A 23,239-nucleotide genomic window follows, 5' to 3' on the forward strand; every position below is an offset into this window, starting at 1 on the left:
CACCACTGATAATCCTGCCGATGACCTTACTCGCGGCAAATCCTTGCTCGAGCTCAGCCAACCGAACCGATGGATCCAAGGTCCACCATTCCTCCGACAACATCCAGACTCCTGGCCAGTGCTTCAGTTTACAGAAGCCCAAGAAGCAGACGAGGATGAACTTCGAAAGACAGTGTTCTGTGGAGCCACCACCTGCTCTCCAACCACGACACCCATGTCTGATATAGACAACTGGGACAGTCTTCTCAAGGCTACCCATGAGAGCCTTCACGGGGCGGCCAATGACCAGAGCAGGCCCACCATGACAGCAGCTGACGTCCAAGCAGCAGAGCTACATGTCCTCAGACAGGCCCAGAGTGAGTCCTTCCCTGAAGAGGTGGAAACCCTTGCTGCTGGTAAGCCCATCTTAAAACAGAGCCACCTGATTATGCTTGCTCCAGAGTATGATGAAGCTGTTGGTCTGGTGAGAGTGGGGGGCAGACTACGCAGAGCAGAAGATCTTGACCCAGATGCGATACATCCTATCATCCTCGATCCCAAACATCATGTCACGAAGCTGCTCATTAAGAAATATGACAGTGAACTGCTACATCCTGGTCCCGAGCGAGTTTTCGCAGAGATGAGGAGAAGATATTGGATCCTCCGAGGAAGAGAGTCCATCAAACGTCATCAGCACGGCTGTGTTGAATGTCAGAAATGGCGCGCTTCTCCAGTGGTCCCTCAGATGGCAGATCTACCCCCCGCCAGACTCCGTTTATACAAGCCACCTTTCTGGTCGACCGGAGTCGACTGCTTCGGCCCATACAACGTCAAGGTGGGACGGCGCACAGAGAAGCGGTGGGGTCTGATTTTCAAGTGCATGACGACAAGCTGTGTGCACCTCGACCTACTGGAGAGCATAGACACTGATGCGTTCCTGATGGCTCTCCGCCGCTTCATCGCCCGCCGCGGCAAGCCATTTGAGATCCTGTCCGACAGAGGAACCAACTTCCGAGGTGGAGCTGCAGAGCTGCAGGCCAGTTTTGCTGCTTTAGAAGTTCCTCTTCAAGAACAGCTGGCCGGACAGAAGATTGAGTTCCGTTTCAATCCCCCTGGTTCTCCACACTTTGGTGGAACATGGGAACGAGAGATCAAGTCGATTAAGTCAGCTCTCCAAGTCATCCTCCAGGACCACACCGTCGCCGAACCTGTGCTGCAGACTGTGCTGATTGAAGTGGAGGGAATACTCAACGCTAAACCACTTGGATACATCTCCGCCGACGCTGCTGATCCGGATCCCGTCACACCGAATCTACTGTTGATGGGACGCCGCGACGCATCACTCCCGCAGGCAGTCTACGCGGCCAGTGATCTTCTCAGCAGAAGAAGATGGCGCCACAGCCAGATCCTGGCAGACCATTTCTGGTCCAACTTTGTCCGTCGCCACCTCCCAGACCTGCAGAAGCGGTCGAAGTGGCACAAGGACACAGACAATCTGACTGCTGGCCAGGTGGTGATGGTGGTTGATTCGCAGCTACCCAGAGCCCAGTGGCCCATTGGGAGAGTGGTGAAGACCTGTCCCGGCTCGGATGGACGAGTCAGGGCAGCTGAAGTCAAGATCAAGGGACAGACCTACCTACGGCCAGTCGTGCGCCTTGTGCGGCTGCCAACCTGGGAGGATGAAGACGACTCCAACTAAGTAGACTTTCCCTTTGAATTCAAATTTATTGCTAAATTTGGGGGCGGCTATGTCAGAAAGTCTTTTATATTTCCTGATGTTTATTCTGAAACTGCCCGTAGTTTACGTCATTTCCTTTCTGAGCCCATCCCATCCTCATTCCCGACTCTGCGCTCGATGGGATGGTGCCTCGTGTGCGTAATTAATCAAAAGTAAGTGTTGTCCTGCCCTAATCTGTAAATACGACTATCACACCTGTTGAAGTATTGTTTACATTCACCTGTGTACCTGTTCAGTGTCTTACGTGCATGTTTTTGCCCCTTCGTGGGTATTTCTGTAGTGCGTAGTTTAGCTCTCTTTGAGCCATGCGCCCCTCACGTGAAGACCGCATGGGGTGCAGTTGCGCCCGCTTCCACTAGAGGGAGGCAGAGACCACCGTATCCATTAAGAACCTACTTTGCCTCATTAGCCCCTGTACATTCGTTGTTTATAGTGCTTTTGGGCTATTTGACAAGATTAACGTGATTTAGTATTCCAATTAGATGTTTCACATTGGTTTGAATATTGTTTGATACTTTGTACATTGTAATTAATATTATTTTATTCTTTGTTTCTTTTATAGACCACACACACACATATGCACACCCATCTACATCCATAAATATTTGTACCCAACTTCATAATAAAGTTCTGCTGCTATAACTTCTCCGCGCCCATCTCTCTGACCGGAGCCCTGTCAAAAGGAAACTGTCGGACCACTACAATTCCCCTCAGAGTGTCCCACTCTATCACAGTTATTATGTTGTTCCATGGTCTGGGCTCAATTGGTTGGATAGTGTGATGTCACAGCTCTACTTCAAGGTCCGTGCCGGCCGGAAAATATGCGAGAAAAAACTCTTAAAAACCACAATCAATATTTCTGAAACTCAGAAGAGAGTTACTGAACCTACTTATTTCTCAGACTCATTAGCCAAAAATGACACACCTACTGCTAAAAAAAAAGTAATATTTACTAAAGTTGCTACTTCCGAGTTTTGGTAAATATTACTTTTATAGCAGTAGGTACAGCATTTTGGCTAATGGGCCTGATAAATAAGTATGTTAAGTAACTCTCTGTTGAGTTTCAAAAATTGTGGTATTGAAGCGTGTTTTTTTTTGTAGTTTCTCGCACATCTGCTGGTCTATGAGGACCTGGAAGTAGAGCTGTGACGTCACCACTTCTGCAGCTGTTTCCATAGTAACGACAAACATTTGAGTTGTAACTAGTTTCAGGTAAAACAGCTTAAAACATTAAAAAAAACCTGCACTGGACTTTAAAAAAAAAAGCAAACTGGCCGCAATGAACAGTTTCAGTTTGTGGGACCATGGTATAAGCGGATTAGATTACTCAGAGACGTGCATTATACAGTTTTAACGCACTTCACGGAGGAAAGCATCCTTACTTATTTGACCTTTATTTAACCACGAAAGTCCCACTAAGATTTCAGAATTTTATTATTGAAACCGCCCAGCAAACTCCACATAGAAAGGCCGACTTGACCTGGGAATTGAACCCCTGGACCTCCTTGCTTTGAGGCGAATGCAGTAACTTCTACGCCATCGTGTTACCTGGAGTAGAACATGATATTGCCTCTCAACAAATAAACTCTTAAGCTGTTTTTTTTTTTAAATGCAGTCCCTCTCCCCTACATCATCCTGCCACAGCACACAGCACAACTCTCGCAAACAAACACATATTTCTAGGCTACGGTGCAGCGGTTTGATAACATTTTCCCACTTTTCCATCATTGCTGACGCTTTTACCTGCCAGCGCCAAAGTGTATCAATACAAAAACCTTTTCTTCCTCAGTCTCTCTCGGTTGAATTCTTTTGTGTCACTTCCACTTTGTTAATAAATTGTTTCGGCGGAGGTCTTGTCCAAAGTTAGCAGTATGTAGCCTGTCTCCGGCCTCTCTACACAAATACATGGTAGACTCGTGTTCCCTTCAGCATCGGGAAGAGGAGATGTCAGGCCTGGTAACAAGCGGTCGGGGAGTGAAGGCAGCCTAAAGGGAATCTGCAGCAAACTGAGAGAGCTATTTTAAGGCCAGCTCGGTGCATGTACATCTGTGTGTATATGTGTGAAAGGTGGGGTGCGATGGCCAAGGTAATGAGCTTGCATCGGGAACGAAGCACTGTGTGTCTGCTCGAGCCACCAACCGTGTGAGGAAATGAGGAGGCCTAATAGGATTGGGTTGGCGGGGATCTGGGTGGAATCCAGCTCAAAGTGTGCATTAAAAATATACCTACATTATGTAAGCGGTTTGAGAGCTTACTGCAAATGTGTGGAGTATTTTGCAGGCGCTATTAGAGTGGACTGAAAGTGGCTCAGCGGGACAATATTGATCAGGATATTTTTGATAAGTTGGAAGAAGAGGAAGAAGAGGAGGAGGTGGAGGAGGCGGACGAGGAAGAGGAAAAGAAGAAGAGGAGGAAGAAGAGGAGGAGGAAGAAGAGGAAGAGGAGGAAGAAGAAGGAGAATATGGTGAAGGAGAAGACCGCGCCCCGACTTTGGAATGAACTCTCACTCGACTTGTGCTCTCTAGACTCCGTGGACATTTTTAAAAAGCGCCTAAAAACACATTTGTTTACAAAAGCATTCTAGTCCAATCAACTCACGCTGCTGTCATTGTCGGCATATGTTATGTTTTTAAGACTTTGTGACTTTGTGTCTGTGAAAAGCGCTATACAAATAAAGTTTACTTACTTACTTAATTAAGAAGGAGAAGAAGAAGAAGAAGAGGAGTAGGAGGAAGAAGAAGGAGAATAAGGAGAAGGAGAAGAGGAGGAGGAAGCAGAAGAGGAAGAAGAAGGAGAATATGGTGAAGGAGAAGAAGAAGGAGAAGAAGCCTTATTTATATAATGAAAGCCCTCACCTGGATCTCAAGACAAAATGCCTTTAAACATGCATCACTTCGGTTTAAGTGATGCATGGGTATCCCCACATTGCTATTTTACGTTTCATTTTGGCTTTTTATGTTATAATAAACTTTCCAATATCGTCACTCTCAAAGTGGAGTCCGTGAGGCATGTGTGATCATTTAAATATATAGTAATAAACATTTCATGTAATGTAATGATGTCTGTAAGAAAAATGCTTTTAACCACCTGAATGTATAATATGATATTGATTTGGGAGTCCTTGGGGGATTATTTCTGTTCAATGATTGGTCCCAATTGCAAAATATTTGAGAGCTCTTGCCCTTAAAGCAAACCTTGTGTACTGTATAGTTCACGTCAGTTTTCCTGAATGCTCGGTCTGATTCTTTCTCCAGAGCTCATACATCCATCAACTGATTTATAACACAGTGCCCTTTTTCTGCAGAAAGTGTTCCTCCATGTTTTTAAAGTCAGTCGACTTTCACTTGTTGTATTTAGTGTTCGCTTTAACTAAAAGCATGACTTTTGATAACACATGAAAAACTGACACCAAGGTGTCAAAAGTGTTTTGAAAAGTCTGCAATGGTGGTAAGCTCTAACTGCCATCAATGCCTCCACTCGGGTGAGATATATGGAGTGTTTAAGAAAGCAAAGGAAGTATAGACTGTGTCACATGGAATTTGAACCACCTAGTTTCGATTTGAGCTGCCAGCTCTATCTCACCCACCCAAAACATAAATTCACATTTCCTCCTCTTTCTATCCACTTACTGAGTGTATCTAATGCCCAGCCATGAAATGTTTTGCATATGACATCACAAAACTGGACCAAAACATCTGGAGCTGCCAGACTGTGATTTTTCTCCTTTGGCTCCAGAGACTCAACTCATATTTTCTTCAATCTGTTGCGACGGAAAATCCTCCTGTGTTGTCCAAAGCACTTCCATATATTACTACACACATATGCAAAACTGTCTGTTTTACATATTCTACGTTATTTAGTTTTAGCGACAAATGAAATAGCAAAAAATGTCATCGAAACAACCCTGCTGCTGCCTTTTTCTGCCCCTGACTGCATTATTCAGTGGAAGTGGAAATGTGAATTGGATAAGTAGGACAGCCTATTCACCACAGCATTTCAATGGGGAAATTACCAATGTACCTAATGAGGGGACGCTATAGTGGCCACGCGTCCGCCGCTCGCTCGCGCCTCTCTATTCCTTGCAGCGGAAGACGTGCCAACCTGTCGACAAACGCAGTCTTATCGGTCCTTCTTTAGCCTCGCTCTGATCCCCCAGTCTGTGTAATACATATTTAATGCCCTAATGATTATGTGCTGTTCCATCGACTGGGCTCTCACTGCTCATGGCGGAAAATAGGACTGGTGTTTAAAAAAAGAAAGTGGAGTGCGGAGCAAAAGTATTTTAAACTAAATACGAAGTTTAACAATGCAATAAGTTCCTCACACATTTGACTGTATAAATTTTTAAGGCAGCAATGAAGCCTTTATTGAAACCACACTGCGGAACAACCCAGGTCATACAGAACTATATCATCATGGCTTACATGCTCTGAAGATCAGTCCAATAATGACAGAGCTTATCAGTCAAATCAGTGGTTGTATTTCAATTCATAAAAACTGGATAAAATGTTGCTGTGGTTTTAAGGTGAGACACAGTGTTCCATGTTTATATTTTTCTGCTCATTTTCATCTTATTAGGTTTAGGTTTTCTTAGTGTCTTAGTAGCTCCTACAGACTTTGTCTTTTTTTTCCAAGGGATTCTTTGATATTTAATTCCCAGCCTGATTAATTGAGCTTTGAACCCAAAAAAAACAAATACATTTAAACCCGAGGCAATCTATTATTTAGATTTTGTTGCTGAAAATATAGGCACATTTGGCCAGTTTATAATGTGGCATATAAATAACTTTATTAAAATATTAATTTTAAATATGAAAACGGTCAGCAGATGGCGCTAGCGCATAAATAGTATAAAAGCCCACCCCGGTTCACACTTCTCACTGGTGTCCTCTGTTTTCCGGGTCCAGCGGGTGGTTGAGACCCTCAACCCGCACCGCTCCATGGTGTCCATTGCTCTCGGTTTATCGTGGTCTGGGGTCTGCTGGGGGTCCTCGCGTAACCGGGGGGTATCGAATCACCGGGCCGGCCGAGTAGGGCTAGATGTGAGCGTGCGACGGTGAGCTTGTCGCTGCTGTATTGTTTATTTTTGTTTCACACTGTGTTTTAACTAAAAGCTACTGTGAACAAATTGTGATTAACTGAAAGCTAGCGTGAGCAAATGAAAGCTGTGTCAGGAAATGTCTAATGTGAACCCGAACAGGACACAAGTAAAACATAGTTTATCAAAGGAACATGCTGCCTCTCTCCTTATGAGTCAAACCTGTGTGTCTTAAAGAGACTAGATGCAAGTTGGTCATTTTTATACTCACTACTGCCATCTCAGGTCATACGTGTAACTGCAGCTTCTATATTAAACTCGTGCATGACGGCACTTCGGACCCGAATTAACACCTTTTTGAGTGACAGTGCAGGATTTTAGAGGCAGTTGCAGTGAATAGTTCTGGGCTCATTCTACATATTAGGACATTGCTGGAACATGTAGGGGGAGGAAAATACCTAATTTTAACATTTAAAATCCTTGTAGTCCCTTTAAAGCACATTCATTTTCCAGTCATACTGGATGGCGTTGTCTGGCTTTTTCATTTGTTAAAGGGACTATACAGAGTTTAAAAATGTCAAAATAATGTTCCTCCCCCTACATGTTCCAGCCATGTCCTGATGTGTAGAATGAGCCCAAACCTGTTCACCACAACGGCCTCTATAATCCTGCACTGTCACTCAAAAAGGTGTTAATTCGAGTCCAAAGTGCCGTCATGCACGAGCTTAATATAGAAGCTGCAGTTACACGCATGGCCTGAGGTGGCAGTAGTGAGTATAAAATTGCTAACTTGCATCTAGCCCCTTTAACATACTACCACCACTCGTCTTATCACACATAAAATGTCTTATTTTTATATGAAAACATAAAATGGCAGAAAACTTACAGCAAAAATATCCAATTTACACCTCCGGATTTATTTTATTTTGCCTATTCATCTGCAGTTACAATAGGACTTTATTGATGGGGATGCAAATAGACAGGGAAATGTGCAATCAAGTAATAGTAGCTAAAGGTATCTTTTATACAATGAATATTAAACTTTTAGTGACTGTACATTGCATTACGACAAAATGTAGAAAGGGAAGTAACAGTTATTCAACAACATATACTAAATGGTTCATAGTGTATAGAAATATGTGCTCAAAATCCTCATCAAAATTTTAATCAAATCTCGAAGCTCTAAATAATGTAGAATAACTATCACGTATATGAGTTTGGCCTGTATGTCAAAATTGTTCCGAATGCCTTTAAACACCCCTGGATCTGCTCTACTTTCCAATGTGTTATCTATCGACAAATCCTTCCTTATCCGCTCCTCCCCGAGCTCAGCACTGATCCCACAGTCTGTGTTATACATATTTAATGCCGTAATGATTAAATGCTGTTCCATGTGCGGACCCCCAACACACGGCGCAGACAAATCAATGGCTGTTCCCACGTTAAAGATGTCAGGACACATCTCGCTCCATCTTTCTCTATCAGGGAGTTTAATCCTGGGGGACCTTTTTCTCCCCCCTTTAGTTTGTCTGGTCTTGCTGCAAAGACAAAGTGCGGGTCATTCCCCGGGACTAATGCTGATGTTTACCACAGCTGTCATTGCCGCTGACAATCCCCGCGGTTTGGTATTTGTCGAACTCCCTCTCTCTTTCTCACAGGTTAGACCGCCAGCGAAAATGGTTGCTAAAAAATCCTATAAAGTCCAAAAACTAAAGTGTCATGGTTTACAAATGTTGCTCGTATTTCATTGGGGGAAAGGCCGAATTGATGAGAGAGAACAGCAAGGCGTAATTGCTGTTAAATTCTCCTTCTCCTTCTCCTGACCTTGATCAAATTTAAATATTCATCAAGCTTACTACTCCTGTCAGTTGAAGCGGATACAGACGTAAATGTGTTTTTCTTCACGCGCCCCTCTACCACAAATTGGGCTGCTGCGGCCCCACAGTAGGAATAACGCTCGGTGATGTTCCTGAAACACATTTGTCTGCCTTTCAGGTCCAAAATGGGTTTGGACAAAGAGGCCGGCCTAATTCACCTGGAAACCAGCATCTCTGAAGGACGTGAGTAATTGAATTCCCAGTTCACTCCTCCATTTTCTTGTGTCTTTCTTTGTGCTCCGGTAAAGTGTCTGGCAAAAGGCGAGTTGTCAAGTGTGTAGCAGACTAATGGCGTGGCACATAAAGGGGACATTTCAAATGAATAGAAAGAAAACACGTACTTTTCTAAGGCGTATGTTTTAGTAATACATTTGCGTGGTTATTCAGTCTTGGAAAACTCCATAAGTCTACGTAAGGCAGTGGCTGTAGTACAATCATTAAAGTATAATGCTTTTCGATGGGCCTCCCACAAGCTATTGACTGAACTAGTGCTGCAAAGTGCTAATCATTTTGTTTAAACATTTGTCCATTGATTATGTGATCCATGGTTTGAGTCAATGATGGGTCTGTACAAAAGAATTGCTGTTAGAAATATATAAGGTCAAATAAGGATTTTTTTTTTTTTATGGATTGTTTTTTTCATAACAGCTCAATTTGTTGTAGAAGTGCATGGTCTATAGATTTTGCAAATGTTTTGTTTTTTTGTCCAACGAGAGCAGAAACTTTACGTCAATTCTTTTGTGTGATGCTTCGAGAGTTTTCACATTGTGAAATTCTCTAGGCCAGGGCTCCCAACCTCTTTTGTCTCACATACCCCTTGCACCTGACATTTATACTGAGAGGACTCAAGACCTTAAGGGCGCTGACAATTACTCAGAAAGTGATCAACTAAACTCCCACTCGTTACTAAGAAGCCTCATTCATGAACATCTTTTAAAGAAACTTCAGTGTTAGGAAGCTGCACCAGATTCATGACATGTTCTTAAGTTGGGTAAATCCTTCGTGACGGTGTTCTCAAGTTTGGTGAGGACTAATTAGCATATGTCACCGCCTCTGACACAAATCCAAAACTAATAATAACCAACAAAACCCCCAAATAACCGGTGCCACACGCTCGATGCCCCTCCTAAACCTTTGGGCATGTGAATTAGCTCTCATTACAAAATGTTTAAATAGATATACTCTGTAAAGGGTTTTCCTTCTCTGCTTGCGAGTCGACACTTTGCAACACTCAGCCCGCTTAGCTCACTGAGCAGAGTGTTTGCCTCTGGAGCAGGAGGTCGCAGGATCGAGGCCCATGTTCGTCAAACAATTTTATGCAGAACGATAAACATTAAAACCCAAATATCTGTCCCACATTACGTGACTAGCCACATGACCAGCGGAACACAGCAACTCTACACTACAGGCTTGTCATCCCAACTACGATTGAAAATGTGAACTGCTAATGACTCCTTAAAGGCACAATACCTGAATTAGTGCTGTCCTTTATTTGTTTAGTCCTCCTTTAGTATTTTGTAAATTTAGACATTTGATGGGGAAAAAACACTGTGCATCTACTTATAAAGCATTTGCATTTGCATTTGTTTTCTTTATGTAATATTGTTTGTTATTAGGTATGTGGTATAAAGCCTTTAAAGAGCCTATATCATGCTATTTTAGACCTTCCAAAGTCAACTACAGGCACATATGGTTCATATTTCTCATTTGGCAGAAATAAATAGTAATTTATTAAGGAATATGACTCATTTCCGGACGCTCTCACCACACACTGTTTCTATTCAGCCCCAGCTTTTACGCTTTGTCCCTCGTCCACTCTGACATGCAACCTCTCACGAGTTTAAATATGTCGTACTCCACTGAGCATAAGGATGTATCTCTCTCTGAGCCTGTAATAGTATAATTGATATACACACAGTCATATGAAACGCCACCCCCAGCGTCTTCCGTTGGTAAAGCCTAACTATTTATTCACTATTTTCCAAGGCAACAGAACATGCATGACAGATTATGCTCGAAAACACAGCGCACACGACACAGTTTTATAATTAGCCAACTTACCGCATGGCCTCTTCGTCAGCTGGTCCTCTCCAGTCGCTCCGAGGCAACATCTAAGTAATAATGTCCAGCAAATACAATCCACATGTAAGCAGCAAAAGTTCTCAAAGCAGGGCTGCCAAAAGTAAGAATCCAAAATCCAGTCCTTGTAAAGAACGGGAAAAGACCGTAGTCTGTTACATTTTTAGTGACTCATTTGCAATTTGTTGAGCGCTGTTATAGTCACACTAATAGTAATGTTACAATATCTGCTTCTAATCTACAGGGGTTTGAGTGATTTGGATAATAGAAACGAACAATTCTAAGAAATAATGCTGAAAAAAAAATCCTCAAAATTGCAACCATTTCAAATATGAGGTGTGTGTCAGCTTTGACTTATGAAGCTGATGCCAGTCTCAAAACTTGTTTGAAAAAGTCAAAAGTCTGAGACCCTTTGGGGGTTATAGAAGATTCCTTACATTCATCATCTAAACTCTGTAACACACCCTCCTCACGTATCCCTCCTCGTTGGGAGCATCTGTTCCACCTTGATGTCAGCGCGGCCCTTTGTAGCTGACACAATAGAGAAAAAACAATCATACAAACACGCTGCGCCAACATCAGATCTGTCAGAAGCTACCTCCACGGCCAACTTCCATCACTATTGATCACGGCGGCAGCGGGAGCCCCCACACGTATTTGGCAGGGGCTAATATGTCGGGACAGGCTGTGCGATTGAAGGCAAAGAAAGCAATTGGCCCGTGTGGTCATCTGTCTTTCCACCAGACCGCCGGTCTGAAGAGCTTTATTGACACCAGTAAATGTAGAGACGCCTAAAGGAGACACCTGAGTGAGAGGTGAGGGCCGGGTTTTCGTCATTGACTGGATAAGGGGTTTGCAAACTGTGGGGCACGGGCGACAAGAGGCACTCAAGCTTCTTCTGGTGTTAATCAGAACGGCTGATTTAAACCCTGTTTTAGTGGTGAATTGGTCATGTTTATTTGGGGTTTTGGGCTGGTTTTACAGTGTTGTAGATATTTATTTAGTTGCATTTTAGAGCACATGGTCATGTTTATGAAATGGTTTGGCCCTTGTTTAGAGTTGGTTTGGATCTAGATTATTTATTTATTTAATAGGCACAGTCCACATTAATGAGTAAACATGCCGGATTATAGCCACAAGGCTCATTTACATCTGTAGTCTCTTGTAGGCAGATGACAGAAGTATTGAAAATTATGTAAACAATGTAACAGAAGTTAGTACAGCATAATAATGTTAAAAAGTACACTTAATGGTCACAAGACTGGTTTGAGTTAAAATTCAAGTATTAACATGAAGTTACCCAAATGAGCACTTCTTGGCTCTAGGATGCAGTGGTTTCAAAAAGACATTACAACTGTTGCCTTAAGCTGCATGTGAGCACACAAGCAGCAGTTTATATATGTGGACCTTTCAAGTACATTACAAGTGTAAGGCATTATTATCACTATTATTATTAACTTTGAGAATTCAATAGGCCTGATTGCAATCTGCAACTAATGTTTGATTTGAACATGTTTACCTCATATCTGGGGCACACATGGGTCAGGCTTAGGAATTGCTCACCAAAAAATGAATAATAAATGAGATACATGATGGTTTGAACTATTCTAAGATAAAAATGCTACTGGAACAAGCAAACATCCCATTGAAATTAGACAAAATTCACTTTTGCTTTTAACAACATTTCTGTTTCATTTTGAATGATACACAATTATTTGAATTAAGAAAAAAGGTACGTGTTCCAATGGCAAGAAGAAGCTTTATCTGATAGGATCAGACAAAACTCAATTCGAACTTAAGATGTAAAACTCTACATTCAACTATATTCATGTAATTTCTTCCTTAAAGTGATCATCCTTTTTCCAGAGTACCCTTAAAAACATGTGAGAAAGATGTTCTTCAAAACATACATCTTCGGTTTGGAATTGCAGTAGTTTGACATATACTGCAGTAAATGGGTTCAGGTCAAAATTCAGGTAAAGTCAATCCCGCTTAGTCAATATGAAATATCTCTCCCCACTTTCTCCTCCTTTTCTGCAGTTAAATAAAGCTTATGAGACATCTATGTGTCAAAATAGAATATTTCAAACAAAATGTTATTTACAGCGGTGCTTCCTAATTTTTCCTTGAGGTCGCGCTTGCCCTGGTTTACCGTGCCATTTCTTGATGATCTCGCTCTCTCTGTGTTGGGAGCAGAGGCGCTGTACGTCACCTGTAAGCTCCAGAACTGCACTGAGGCCAACAAGGGCAAACCTTTCCCCGGATACATCGACCCCAATTCCCTGGTGGTGCAGGACGAGTACGTCTTTGTTCAGGTATGTAATGGTCCACTTTGCTCTGTTCAGATACAGGGGAGGAAGGAATAAGGGGTTGCTCAAGGTCTTTGTTACAAAAGGGTATGCTTTGTGCTTGATTTTATGTAATTACACAGTGTTTTTTCTCAATCTTTCACGGTCTAAAGGTGTCGACGACGGGGCGCCCCATCTATTATGTGTCTGCGAAGAGAGATGTCTTCACTCCAATGAAACTACCAAAGTACACGCTGCCCAAGGTAAATGCTAGTGTCAGAAAGCAAGTGCTTAATTTGTTAATAAGTACAGTAACAGGGACACTTAATAGATGTGACCGATAAGCAGAAAGCAGATACTACATTTACCACTATTTTATCATCTGAAATCTTAATTATTATGTCATGTCATGGTAAATAAGCAGCAACCTCTCTTTCTCTTGGTACAGCTGCATGTTTTGCCCTTTTCTGCAAACTGCATTTGTGGTTTCTATGTTCCATATTGTTTTACTGGATGGTTCTATACGTCTTTGCCGTGCTTTTTAGAGATTGGTGGAGGATTTTACTGCAGAGCCTATTATGGTCCTGAGTACACTTGCTAGCATATGAGCTAAAGACATTTTAGACCTACAAAGTTCTTCTGCTGAAACACTGAAGAGGCACCAAGAGCCCCCCACACCTACAGCACAGTGGAGGCATCACAAGAGAATCTACAGGAAACAAAAAAGGGGAGGTATCCGGGCAAGTCTCATCAGAGCTAAGCCACACATGCCTTGTATTGTTCTGGCTAATGGACTTTCACTGGAGAATAAAAACAGATTAACTGCTGAGCTTGAAGATGGAGAAAGACTGCTGTGGAGCAAAGGGAGCTGCAGGAGGAAGAGGAAGGAGGAGGAGCTGACCAGTGCTGGACACCACGCTCTGAAACAGGGACAAGCCCAGGAGTAATTCTCATGAGAGACCAACAGAGAGTCATTAAGAATTTGCCCAACAATCAAACTGCATTGACCGTGACATCACTTCCGTGCCTTTTAACATGTTTGATCTAGAAGTCCACATGTGTCCGCAAATCCAGCCACAAGAAAGCATTTCCGTAAGAAGTGGTTTATAGATTTATGGATTCACCCATAGGCAGAAGGAGGGCTTGGTATAGACATAAAGCTGGGGAATTGTTAGCATAGACGTCTTCAGATCAGAGTTAAGTCTATATAAAACCTTGTAGGAAAGTTAATTTGGTGAAATTATAAAATAAGTATTTGTGTAGATTGGATTATTTGTTTGTTCCTATGTTGTTTGTTTCTATGAGACCAATCTGGCCCCAAAAATGACAACGATTTAATGAGACACTGCAGGCAAAACTCTCTTTTTTTTTTTTTGCATTTTCAGGTTTATAACATATGAACTTACGCCTGGAAACAAACAAATGACCTAATCTTTGAGTATTGCACTGACTCAGTGTTTCTTTATAGGTTTACATGGAAAATTGTAATTTCAAGAGCCTTTTTCTCAAAATGATTTTTTTTATCTCCACATCAGTAGTACCTACAAACGTCAACGTTTTTCCAGAGGTATTTTTTAATATCTAATTCCTACCATGATTTTTTGAGTTTTGAATTTCAAAAAGCAAGTCTTTTTCCACTAAAAAACATCCAAAAGATAGCCAAAATCCCCTCAGAAAAAGTTGTGCAAAATAAAACCATAAATTTAAACCAGGCTCCATTCATTATTGATTTCGTCACCGAAGATATGTGAAATTTAGGGCATTTTTAGACATAAAACATGAAAACATAAAATGACCAAAAACTACATTATGTTGTAATATTTATGTCAGTAATCTACAGCAAAGGTTTCAAATTGATACCTCAAAATTTAAAAAAATCACCTGCAGTGTTTCCCCTAAAAATGTCTTGGGTTAAATTAGACACAATAAAATGTAACCCATTGCCCTTTACATATTAAATGAGCATATTTGAATATTTGAATCTTGTCAGGCTATGAATTACATCACAGTAAACTGCATGATGTTGCCTAAAAGGCCCTCTCTCCTGTCTTTTTCTTCTCCCAGACCCCACAGCTCCACTCGTCAGCATGACAGACAACATTTAAAATTGCTTTTGTATAATTTGTATTTAAAAGCGCCGCCCGCACTCAACCAGCGCCGCTTGTTTGTATTCAGTCCAAAGTCGACGCAAACCGTGGAATCGTCAGTGCCTCAGCGTGACTCTGTCTTTGTTATTTATGGCCAAATCACCGCTCAAAGTAACTCCAGCAGCGCCCGGGCCCATTGTTATTCCGCTGCGCTCTCCTCCCGCTCTCCAAGGCTGCACCCCTCACGTCCCCATTGACAATTAAACATGTTTTATTCAATCAGGCTGCGGGCGTCTCCCGGCGGCTTTGGGCTCACTCTTATTGGCACAGTCAGCGGTAGATGAAGCACGCGCGCTTAACGGATCGCCGTGCACCTTTACGGGCCGCGTGCACTAGGAGACCAATATGGCTGACGCGGTGCAACGGGCGCGTGGACTCGAAAACACGGACATGGAAGCAAGGGAAGCGTCCTGATTAGAGGATATGATTAAGCGCAGTGGGTGTCTGAGCATAGGAAATGAAATGAATTTGGGTTCACATAACAATTGGTGGGAAGGCGGGGTGGCGCTTTGCAGAATGGAAATCATAAGCGGTAATCAAAGGTGTCGGTGTTGAGAGGCTATTTCGTGCTCAGTGGGAGATTACGCTCAAGAAAATAAAGTTTAGCTCTTTGCTCCTGAAAGTTAATTGATCCTTGTTAAGAATACTGTTCATTTTGAGTAGCAGCAAAAATGTTTTCCAGTGGTTCTCAAACATTTCACACCAAGAACCAACTTGAACTTTCAAGTACTATGGACTGACCTCAAGGTCAAATCCAGATTAAACCAAGTAAAAAAACAAAGGTCTTAAAGCAGTACTATGTAACTTGTTTACCTTAATAAATCCTTTTCGTTGTCCCTCTCGGGGTAATGCAAATGTTAATGGGATGATTGGGGTTTTTCATCTCCCCCTCGTGTCTCTGGCCAGAAAACCACAATTGCAACTTTCCTGCACCGGGTCGGAGGCCCCGATACACATTAATGGAATCACAAAGAAGAAGCTAAAAGGCTAACGGGCAAAGCCAACTGCCAAGTTTGAGTGAAAAAAAAAATATCTTCATTGTGTAGTTGAACGTACAATATCCCTCTCTCCCTTTGTCTTTTCTGTCAGCGTAGTATTTACTCTCACGGACAATTAATGAGTACAAAAAATCGTAACATGCTACGACACCTGCAGTGGCACTTATGGCCTCTAGGGGCATGAGTTACTTGGTACTGCTTTAAAGTGGGGTAAATAAGAGGAAAACACCTAAGTTAAATTAAATACAACATTAAAATAAAAGACACTAAGAACCACCACAGTGATCTCGTCGCTCAGTAAAAGCTGAAGGAGAACACGCTACGGCTTTCTCTTTGTGTTTGCAACAGTGAACCAAGTCATCCAAGTTCATCATTGCGCAAGCTTAACTCTCTCACTGTCTTGGCTACACCTGGAGTCAACTGTAATGGAAAGTGTGTCTCTCCTCTCTCTTGTTCAGCGGTCCTTAACCTTCTTTGATGCATGCTGCGGTCAAAGCGGTTGACCCTCTTCATCTTTCCACCCCGAGCTCCATGCTTGTCTAAACTGTTTGTATGAGACATTAATCTATTCAGAAGCTGCACACAGCCCATGACACTGTGATGATGCAGTTCTCTCCACTATGTTTCAATTACCCACCATACTTTCATTGTATTCTTGGGCACACTGCTGTAGAGATTTGCGAATGGTTCCTTAATGTAAAAAGCTTGGAGAGCCCAATGGAGGGTGAAATGAGGTGTTAAAATGTCAAATTTCTGTTAGTAGCTGTAGCTGTGTAATGCTAAAAGAAATCGTTATTGTTGGAAAAAAGTGTTTCCTATTTTTGCATTCAAGTTTTCATTCACTTTACTTTGTTCCCACATTAGTAAAACTGTTAAGAAGGTCCTGGAACTGAATTACATGTGACCCTTTAATTGTGTCGCTTTGGTCCCAAGAAAATTCCTCCCGTGCTTGACTAAAAAATTAAAATAAATGTAAGAATTTCTGATGAAATATGAGATATTCACTATTTTAAAATAAGTGTTTTATTCATTTTTCTTTGATCTTTATTTGACTTGGTAAAATGTGTGAGAACTAATTATCAGAGGCCGAAGAACATCCAACACACAACTTACACTGACAAAGCAAAACATTTTTGTAAACATTTTTCATCTCACCAGTTTAAGATGACTGATTTTTTTACTGTAGAATATCGCATATCATCATTGTCATTAGTGTATTATTATTTTGTATTATTTAAACAAAAAACAACTACCATAAAAAGGTTTTTAGACCCTTCTGTTTGGTTGGAGAATAGACAAACATGTCATGTGTGGCCGATTGAGTATTTCTGATGTCTGTCTGCCTCTCAGGAGCTGCATGTGATCAGCACTGATGATAACCGTGTGGTGGCGGCGGTGCAGGAGTGGAACCAGAATGAGACGTATAACCTCTATGTGTCGGACACTTCCGGGGTCTTCTATTCCCTGGCTCTGGAGAATGTGGTCAGCAGCATGGGCATCGAGGGCAACGTCATGGTCGATCTCTACGAGGTAAAGAAAACCCCTCATAACGTAATACGCCTCACTGCATACATTTTTATTGCATTTTAACCATGGGCAACAACCAAATGAGGTAGGAGCAATCACAGGTTTATTGAGAGGTTGGCACAATCTACGTTCTTACATTCACCTATGTGTTCATGACCAAAAGGACCCAATCCAGGATACAAACGCTCTTCTGGCAGGATGCACGCTTAGCAATAGACTGAGAAGTTCAGACACCTGGGAGGACATTGGAATAAAGCTGCTGCGCCTCCATGTCGAGAGGAGCGAGCAGAGGTGCATATCTAGATGTGAGGTGTTTCGGACATGTCCTACCTGGAGAGGTCGTGGGGAAGACCTATACACAGGCGAGACCACGACTCAGCGGGCCTGGGAGGACTTCGGGGTCGCTTCGGAGGAGCTAGAAGAATTGTGTGGAAGGGGAAGTGTGGGCATCTCTGATCAGATGTGGTCGAAAATGGATGGATGAATAAGCTTGTTTTGCCGGGTCCTAATATGGGTCCTAATATGCTTTGCAATAAGGGAAAAGAGATAAAAACACAGGAACCCCAACAATAACAATAGATACAGGCTAAACAGGCTAAAATGATGGCAAGAAAACACCCAAAAATAAACATACTGAAAAAATTGTGTTTTATTTTTTATTTTATTTTATGTTTCCTAAAAATGTCTCCAGTGTAGTAATTACAGATCTAAAACATGTGAACACAAATATAACTGAGCAACCTCTTTCATAATTGGAAAAGCCTTTACAATACATTGCAAAGAGTGTGTTCTTGATGAGCATCCAAACCACAAGTGTATTATGAGCGCCGATCAATATAGCAGAGCTGGGAGGCACTGACGATGAAAAGAACTTGTTTTGTCATTTTGGAAGCGAACCGCTGTAGGCCTACACAGCTCCAAACGCACAGAGTGAATACGAAGCAGTTTCAAAGTTGCTGACGCTGAAGAAGACACACAGGGATTGTGCCAAGGATATATGGATTTGGGGGAGGAGCAGATTATTTCTTTCTTTGATGAATAACCGCAGATATTACTTCCTGCAATGAGCCCCAGCTGAACAAGAGTGAAGAAAAAATCTGGTTAAATGGCTAATTTTGATGCTCTGGGAGGCTATAAAACATTATTAACTGCAGATGTTGACTGAACTTCAAGTCTAGAGAGAATACTGTGACTAATTTGTGATAAAGTGTTTAGAAAATACCCCAGTGCGTTACAGTATGCAGTCGTATAAACAAAACGCCAGCAGAGGGCGCACCCTGGAGGAGAAGAGCAGCATAGGAAAAATGTACCCTGCCTTCTGTGCCCCTGTGGCCTCCCACATGTGCGAAGTTTTTCTTTGCAAAACATTATTAAACTTTCTAAATTGCTCACAGGATCAGAATATATTTGGTGAAGGTGGGTAGAACTCTAAAAACAAAGAGGAGCTTCATGGATTTCTCTGTATCCAATATTAAAACTGAAACCTGACTCACATTTCAAGTGTCTTGTATTTCAGTCGTTTGAGGCAAAGTATAACTTATTAAATGTTGCGAGAATAAAAACAATTCTGAGCTCTGCACGTTCTGTTTGTGAGGTTTAAAGCTAATTAAGACCGTTGCAGTTTGACAAAAAGGACACACAGCGAACTGCAGCTTTTTATATAACATCCCTAATTATATCACTCTGTTCAAAACTTTTCTTAAGTGTTATGAAAGAACAATAAGGCAATGTCTGCAAGCCACTAAACTTCAGCTCATACTTTCATACAAGTCAAAGCATGAAAAAACATACTTCCGCAGCGCTTTTCTATTTTCGTCCCATATCCCTCCGTCAGAGCACTAATCTATCTCCTGCTCATGTCTCGCTGTGGCCTCACTTATAGACTCCGATCCACTGTGTTGATTGGGGTCACCACCCGAAAGGAATGATATGCTAAATCTCCTTTTACCAGGCAGACTGAAGTACCTGCCAATTACCAAAGTGGACATCCGCCGCCTGACTGTCTCTACGATGTCCCCCTGGGCTTTGCAGGGATCTCTAACAACAAGTCGCATCTATTAAGAGCAGCATTGATTACTCAGTCCCAGCCTGTGGTCAGTCGATGACATCCACTCAGTGTTGAAGATGCTGTATTTGTATGGTGCTGGTGACGCTCAAGTGCTTGTGGTGTGGATGTGCAGCTGAGGAGCGTCGGATTTGCTTTTCTGATTGATTCCAGATTTCAATGTGACGTGGAAAGATATAAAGCAAGTATGTTGTGTTAAGTGCACTTGAGTAGACTTAGGAAACTGCTGGATAAACTTATGGGCGAGGTAACTTTATCTGTGAAGTTTAGTGTACAAGTGAAGTTGTACACAAATTAACTTGGCCCTTCTTGACATTCTTATTTCTTCTTAGACTGTGCAGACTTGAATGTGATTTATGGTGCATTCCAGGCAACTGGTAACTGGTATTTTTCCCACTTGAAAATTACAACTTAAGACCTCAGAGCGTCCAGCTGAATAAACCTGTATGTAAATAAACGACTAATACTACAACACTTAGCTAATAAGATGCTAACGTTTCATGAATGTTTCTCCACATATAGTGCGAAACATGCTAAATAGCATTATATTGAAGGCTATGACCAAAAGTAACATTCACTTCACTAGTGCAGTGGTTATGTTACCGTTTTATCATTAGCTGCACTCCTTCACTGGGTGCTGCCATTACTGTCTTCGTCTTGCATCCAAACTCGGAGCTCTCTGTCTCTGAGTTTACAAGTTGTAATTGGCATTTTCCCAAGTGGCAGGTCAGAAGTTTAACAATTACCAGTTACCTGGAACGCACCATTAGGACAGTCTAATTTTGGCTGCTGCTGCAATTTAGATTTTTCAGTTACACTTTATTTGACACTATCTGTAATAACTTGTACACAATGGAATAATGTGTATTAGTACTTTGGAAGTACATAATGCAATAAGAATGCCCTGAGGGTTTAGGGTCTAAAGTTAGAGTTAGAGTTAGGCAGGTACAATGTATCAAGTGTAGTGTAAATTAAAGTGTTACCCATTTGTTACAGATTTGTGTCCTTTACAGAAAACATTTTCTTTAAATATTTTGTGCCCACCCCTCCTGGAACCGCCACCTTAACGTGGTGGAGGGGTTTGAGCACCCGAATGATCCAGGAGCTATGTTGTCGGGGGCTTCGTGCCCCTGGTAGGGTCTTCCAGGGCAAACAGGTCGTAGGTGACGGGTCAGACAAAGAGTGGTTCAGAGGCCCCTTATGAGAGACCAACAGGCCCGGTTAATCATGAGGCCAGGAGGAGCCATAAGGGGCTGGTGCCATGTGATTTGGGCAACTCCAACAGCTGCCCCCACGACCCGGCAACGGACAAGTGGAAGAAGATGGATGGATGGATGGATGGATGGATGGATGGATGGATGGATGGATGGATGGATGGATGGATGGATGGATGGATTTTGTGCCCATTCAAACAATGGAGAACAGATGTATTACTTCGTTTGACTGATACAGGACAGTGCCCATTAACCAACAGTGCAACCGTATAATATGCCAGAATTAGCCAAAAGCTTATAGTTTTCATCTGTAGGCCTTTGCCAGATGTACAGAGGGCAACCTACACCTACAACCAGCACAAAAGTACAGGGTTGAAAAAAACAAAAACAGTTACAGTATATTACAGTTACACAATGTATTACATAATAGCAGCAGGATAGTAATTCTGTATCAACAAGTAAGAACAGAAAAAGCAACAGAAAGACCAAAACATACACCATGTTAGTTACAGCAGATTGATGCTTTGGTCTCTTGTGTATACACACAGGTGGCCGGGATTAAAGGTATGTTCCTGGCCAACAAACGGATTGACAACCAGGTGAAGACGTACATCACCTACAACAGAGGCCGGGACTGGAGGCTGCTGCAGGCGCCCAGCAAAGACCTGCGGGGCAACAACATCAACTGTGTGCTGGTCAGCCCTATAGACTGTCTATTGTTGTTTATTATGGGGGGGGGGTGCGTCTGTGGGTGGGAGGCAGTTTGTGTGTTGTGGCTGTTCTCTAGGCTCTCCAGCTTCCTGCATAAATCCAGAATGTTCACAAATGCAGCTCTAAGATCAAACACGGACACATGACGTCTACTTTTTCCCTTGGATATGAAGGCATGCTGTTGAGCCCCTTCTAGACTGCTTTATAGACATAGATAAAGAAAGTACACGTGGAGTTTTTTTATTTTTTTTTGTACTTCACCAAAGAAAAGGCCTTGACAGGAGCTGACTGACTCACACCGCAGCCGGAAAGAGCGGCCGCCGTCAAAGCTGAGTGCTCTGAGCCGAAAGGTCAGCCATTTTGATTCAGTCCAATGAGCTGACCTCCCATTTACGAAACAGAGATGAAGAAGAGGTGTTTGACAGGAACACAAAGGCGTTTTTCTTTTCTTTTCTTTTCTTTTCTGTCACTGGTTTAAAGGCTTCTGTAAAGTTGTGTTTCACGTTGGAATTAGAGTACAAAAGTTCTGCGGAACGGAAAGATCACGCCCAAGTGTTCTGCAGTGTTCTGCTATATATAAATTCTGTTGACAGAGTGTTAGTATTGATGGGTCTGTGAAGTGACTATAGTTAAGTAGATTTAATAAAAATATATCTTTTTTTTCTGTTTATCTTGGACACCTTAAGATGTAATGGGACAAAATGAAGGCCACATCCTTCTTATACACTTAATGTCTGTATCATTTAATCAGATTTTACACACGGATCGCTAATACCGGTGTATATTTTTAGTTAATCTGTCTTTTTCACCCCCATCTTGGAAGATTGGTACATCGTACATGTTTTCTTTTAGTGAGAGAAATGTTAAAACCTGTCAAAAGCCAGATTTATGGTACTTAACACTCTCCCCACCCGACTTCTTGACCGATTTGTTCACCTAAGCGTTGCACCATCTCGTTAATGCTTTACATGAAACTCCACACACAAATAACTCGCATCTGATAAACCAATTAGCCATTCAGCGCCGGAGCTCACCTTCTGCTCGCATTATGCAGTTATTTGTCAGGGAATGTCAGAGTTTTAATAAAGCTTCGAACGGGCCGTCACAACACAGGCTGCACTGGCATTTGGCTGCCTCGTAATGAGAATTGTGTCTGTAAAGGTTAACCCAATCAAAATTAATGGTGAGACCGGCCAATGGGGAAATCTTGTCGGGGATGAAAACTCAGGAGTGTTGCATCCGAGACATTGTAACTGCGGTTTTCTCACACACACTGCCTGGTCATTGTAACAATATTATCGTCCACCTGGATCTGGGGTTGCTGAAGTTGGTCAGGTTTTGTCAACAGTGCAGTTTCGCCTCCGTGCCCAGATAGTTGACAAGGCTGGTGCGACTTATACTCCGGAGCGACTTATATATATATTTTTCTTCTTCATTATGCATTTTTTCGCTGGTGCGACTTATAGCATTTAGCCTCTCCAAACATATTCCTCTGGATTCAAACGGGGGTGAAGTTAGAAGTGACCAAGCTCTTCCGCTTTTTCCCTATTTAGATACGGTTATGTGAATAACTACACG

General features: G+C 42.2%; 1 protein-coding gene across 4 annotated transcripts in view; it reads left to right on the plus strand.

The window, feature by feature from the left end:
• Positions 1-23,239, plus strand: part of sorcs1 (sortilin-related VPS10 domain containing receptor 1) — a 239,168-nt gene that overhangs the window by 159,527 nt on the left and 56,402 nt on the right. For all 4 annotated transcript variants that reach the window (XR_013792708.1, XM_079553284.1, XM_079553285.1 and 1 more), the window contains exons 6-10: positions 8,751-8,815; positions 12,908-13,026; positions 13,173-13,262; positions 17,495-17,674; positions 21,499-21,645. Coding sequence is in view for 3 of the 4 variants with exons in the window: in XM_079553284.1 (XP_079409410.1) it covers positions 8,751-8,815; positions 12,908-13,026; positions 13,173-13,262; positions 17,495-17,674; positions 21,499-21,645 (601 nt within the window). In the remaining variant the exon portion in view is untranslated. The remainder of the gene's footprint in view (positions 1-8,750; positions 8,816-12,907; positions 13,027-13,172; positions 13,263-17,494; positions 17,675-21,498; positions 21,646-23,239) is intronic.

Source organism: Gobius niger (assembly GCF_951799975.1).
Source record: "Gobius niger genome assembly, chromosome: 3".
Taxonomy (NCBI): Eukaryota; Metazoa; Chordata; class Actinopteri; order Gobiiformes; family Gobiidae; genus Gobius; species Gobius niger.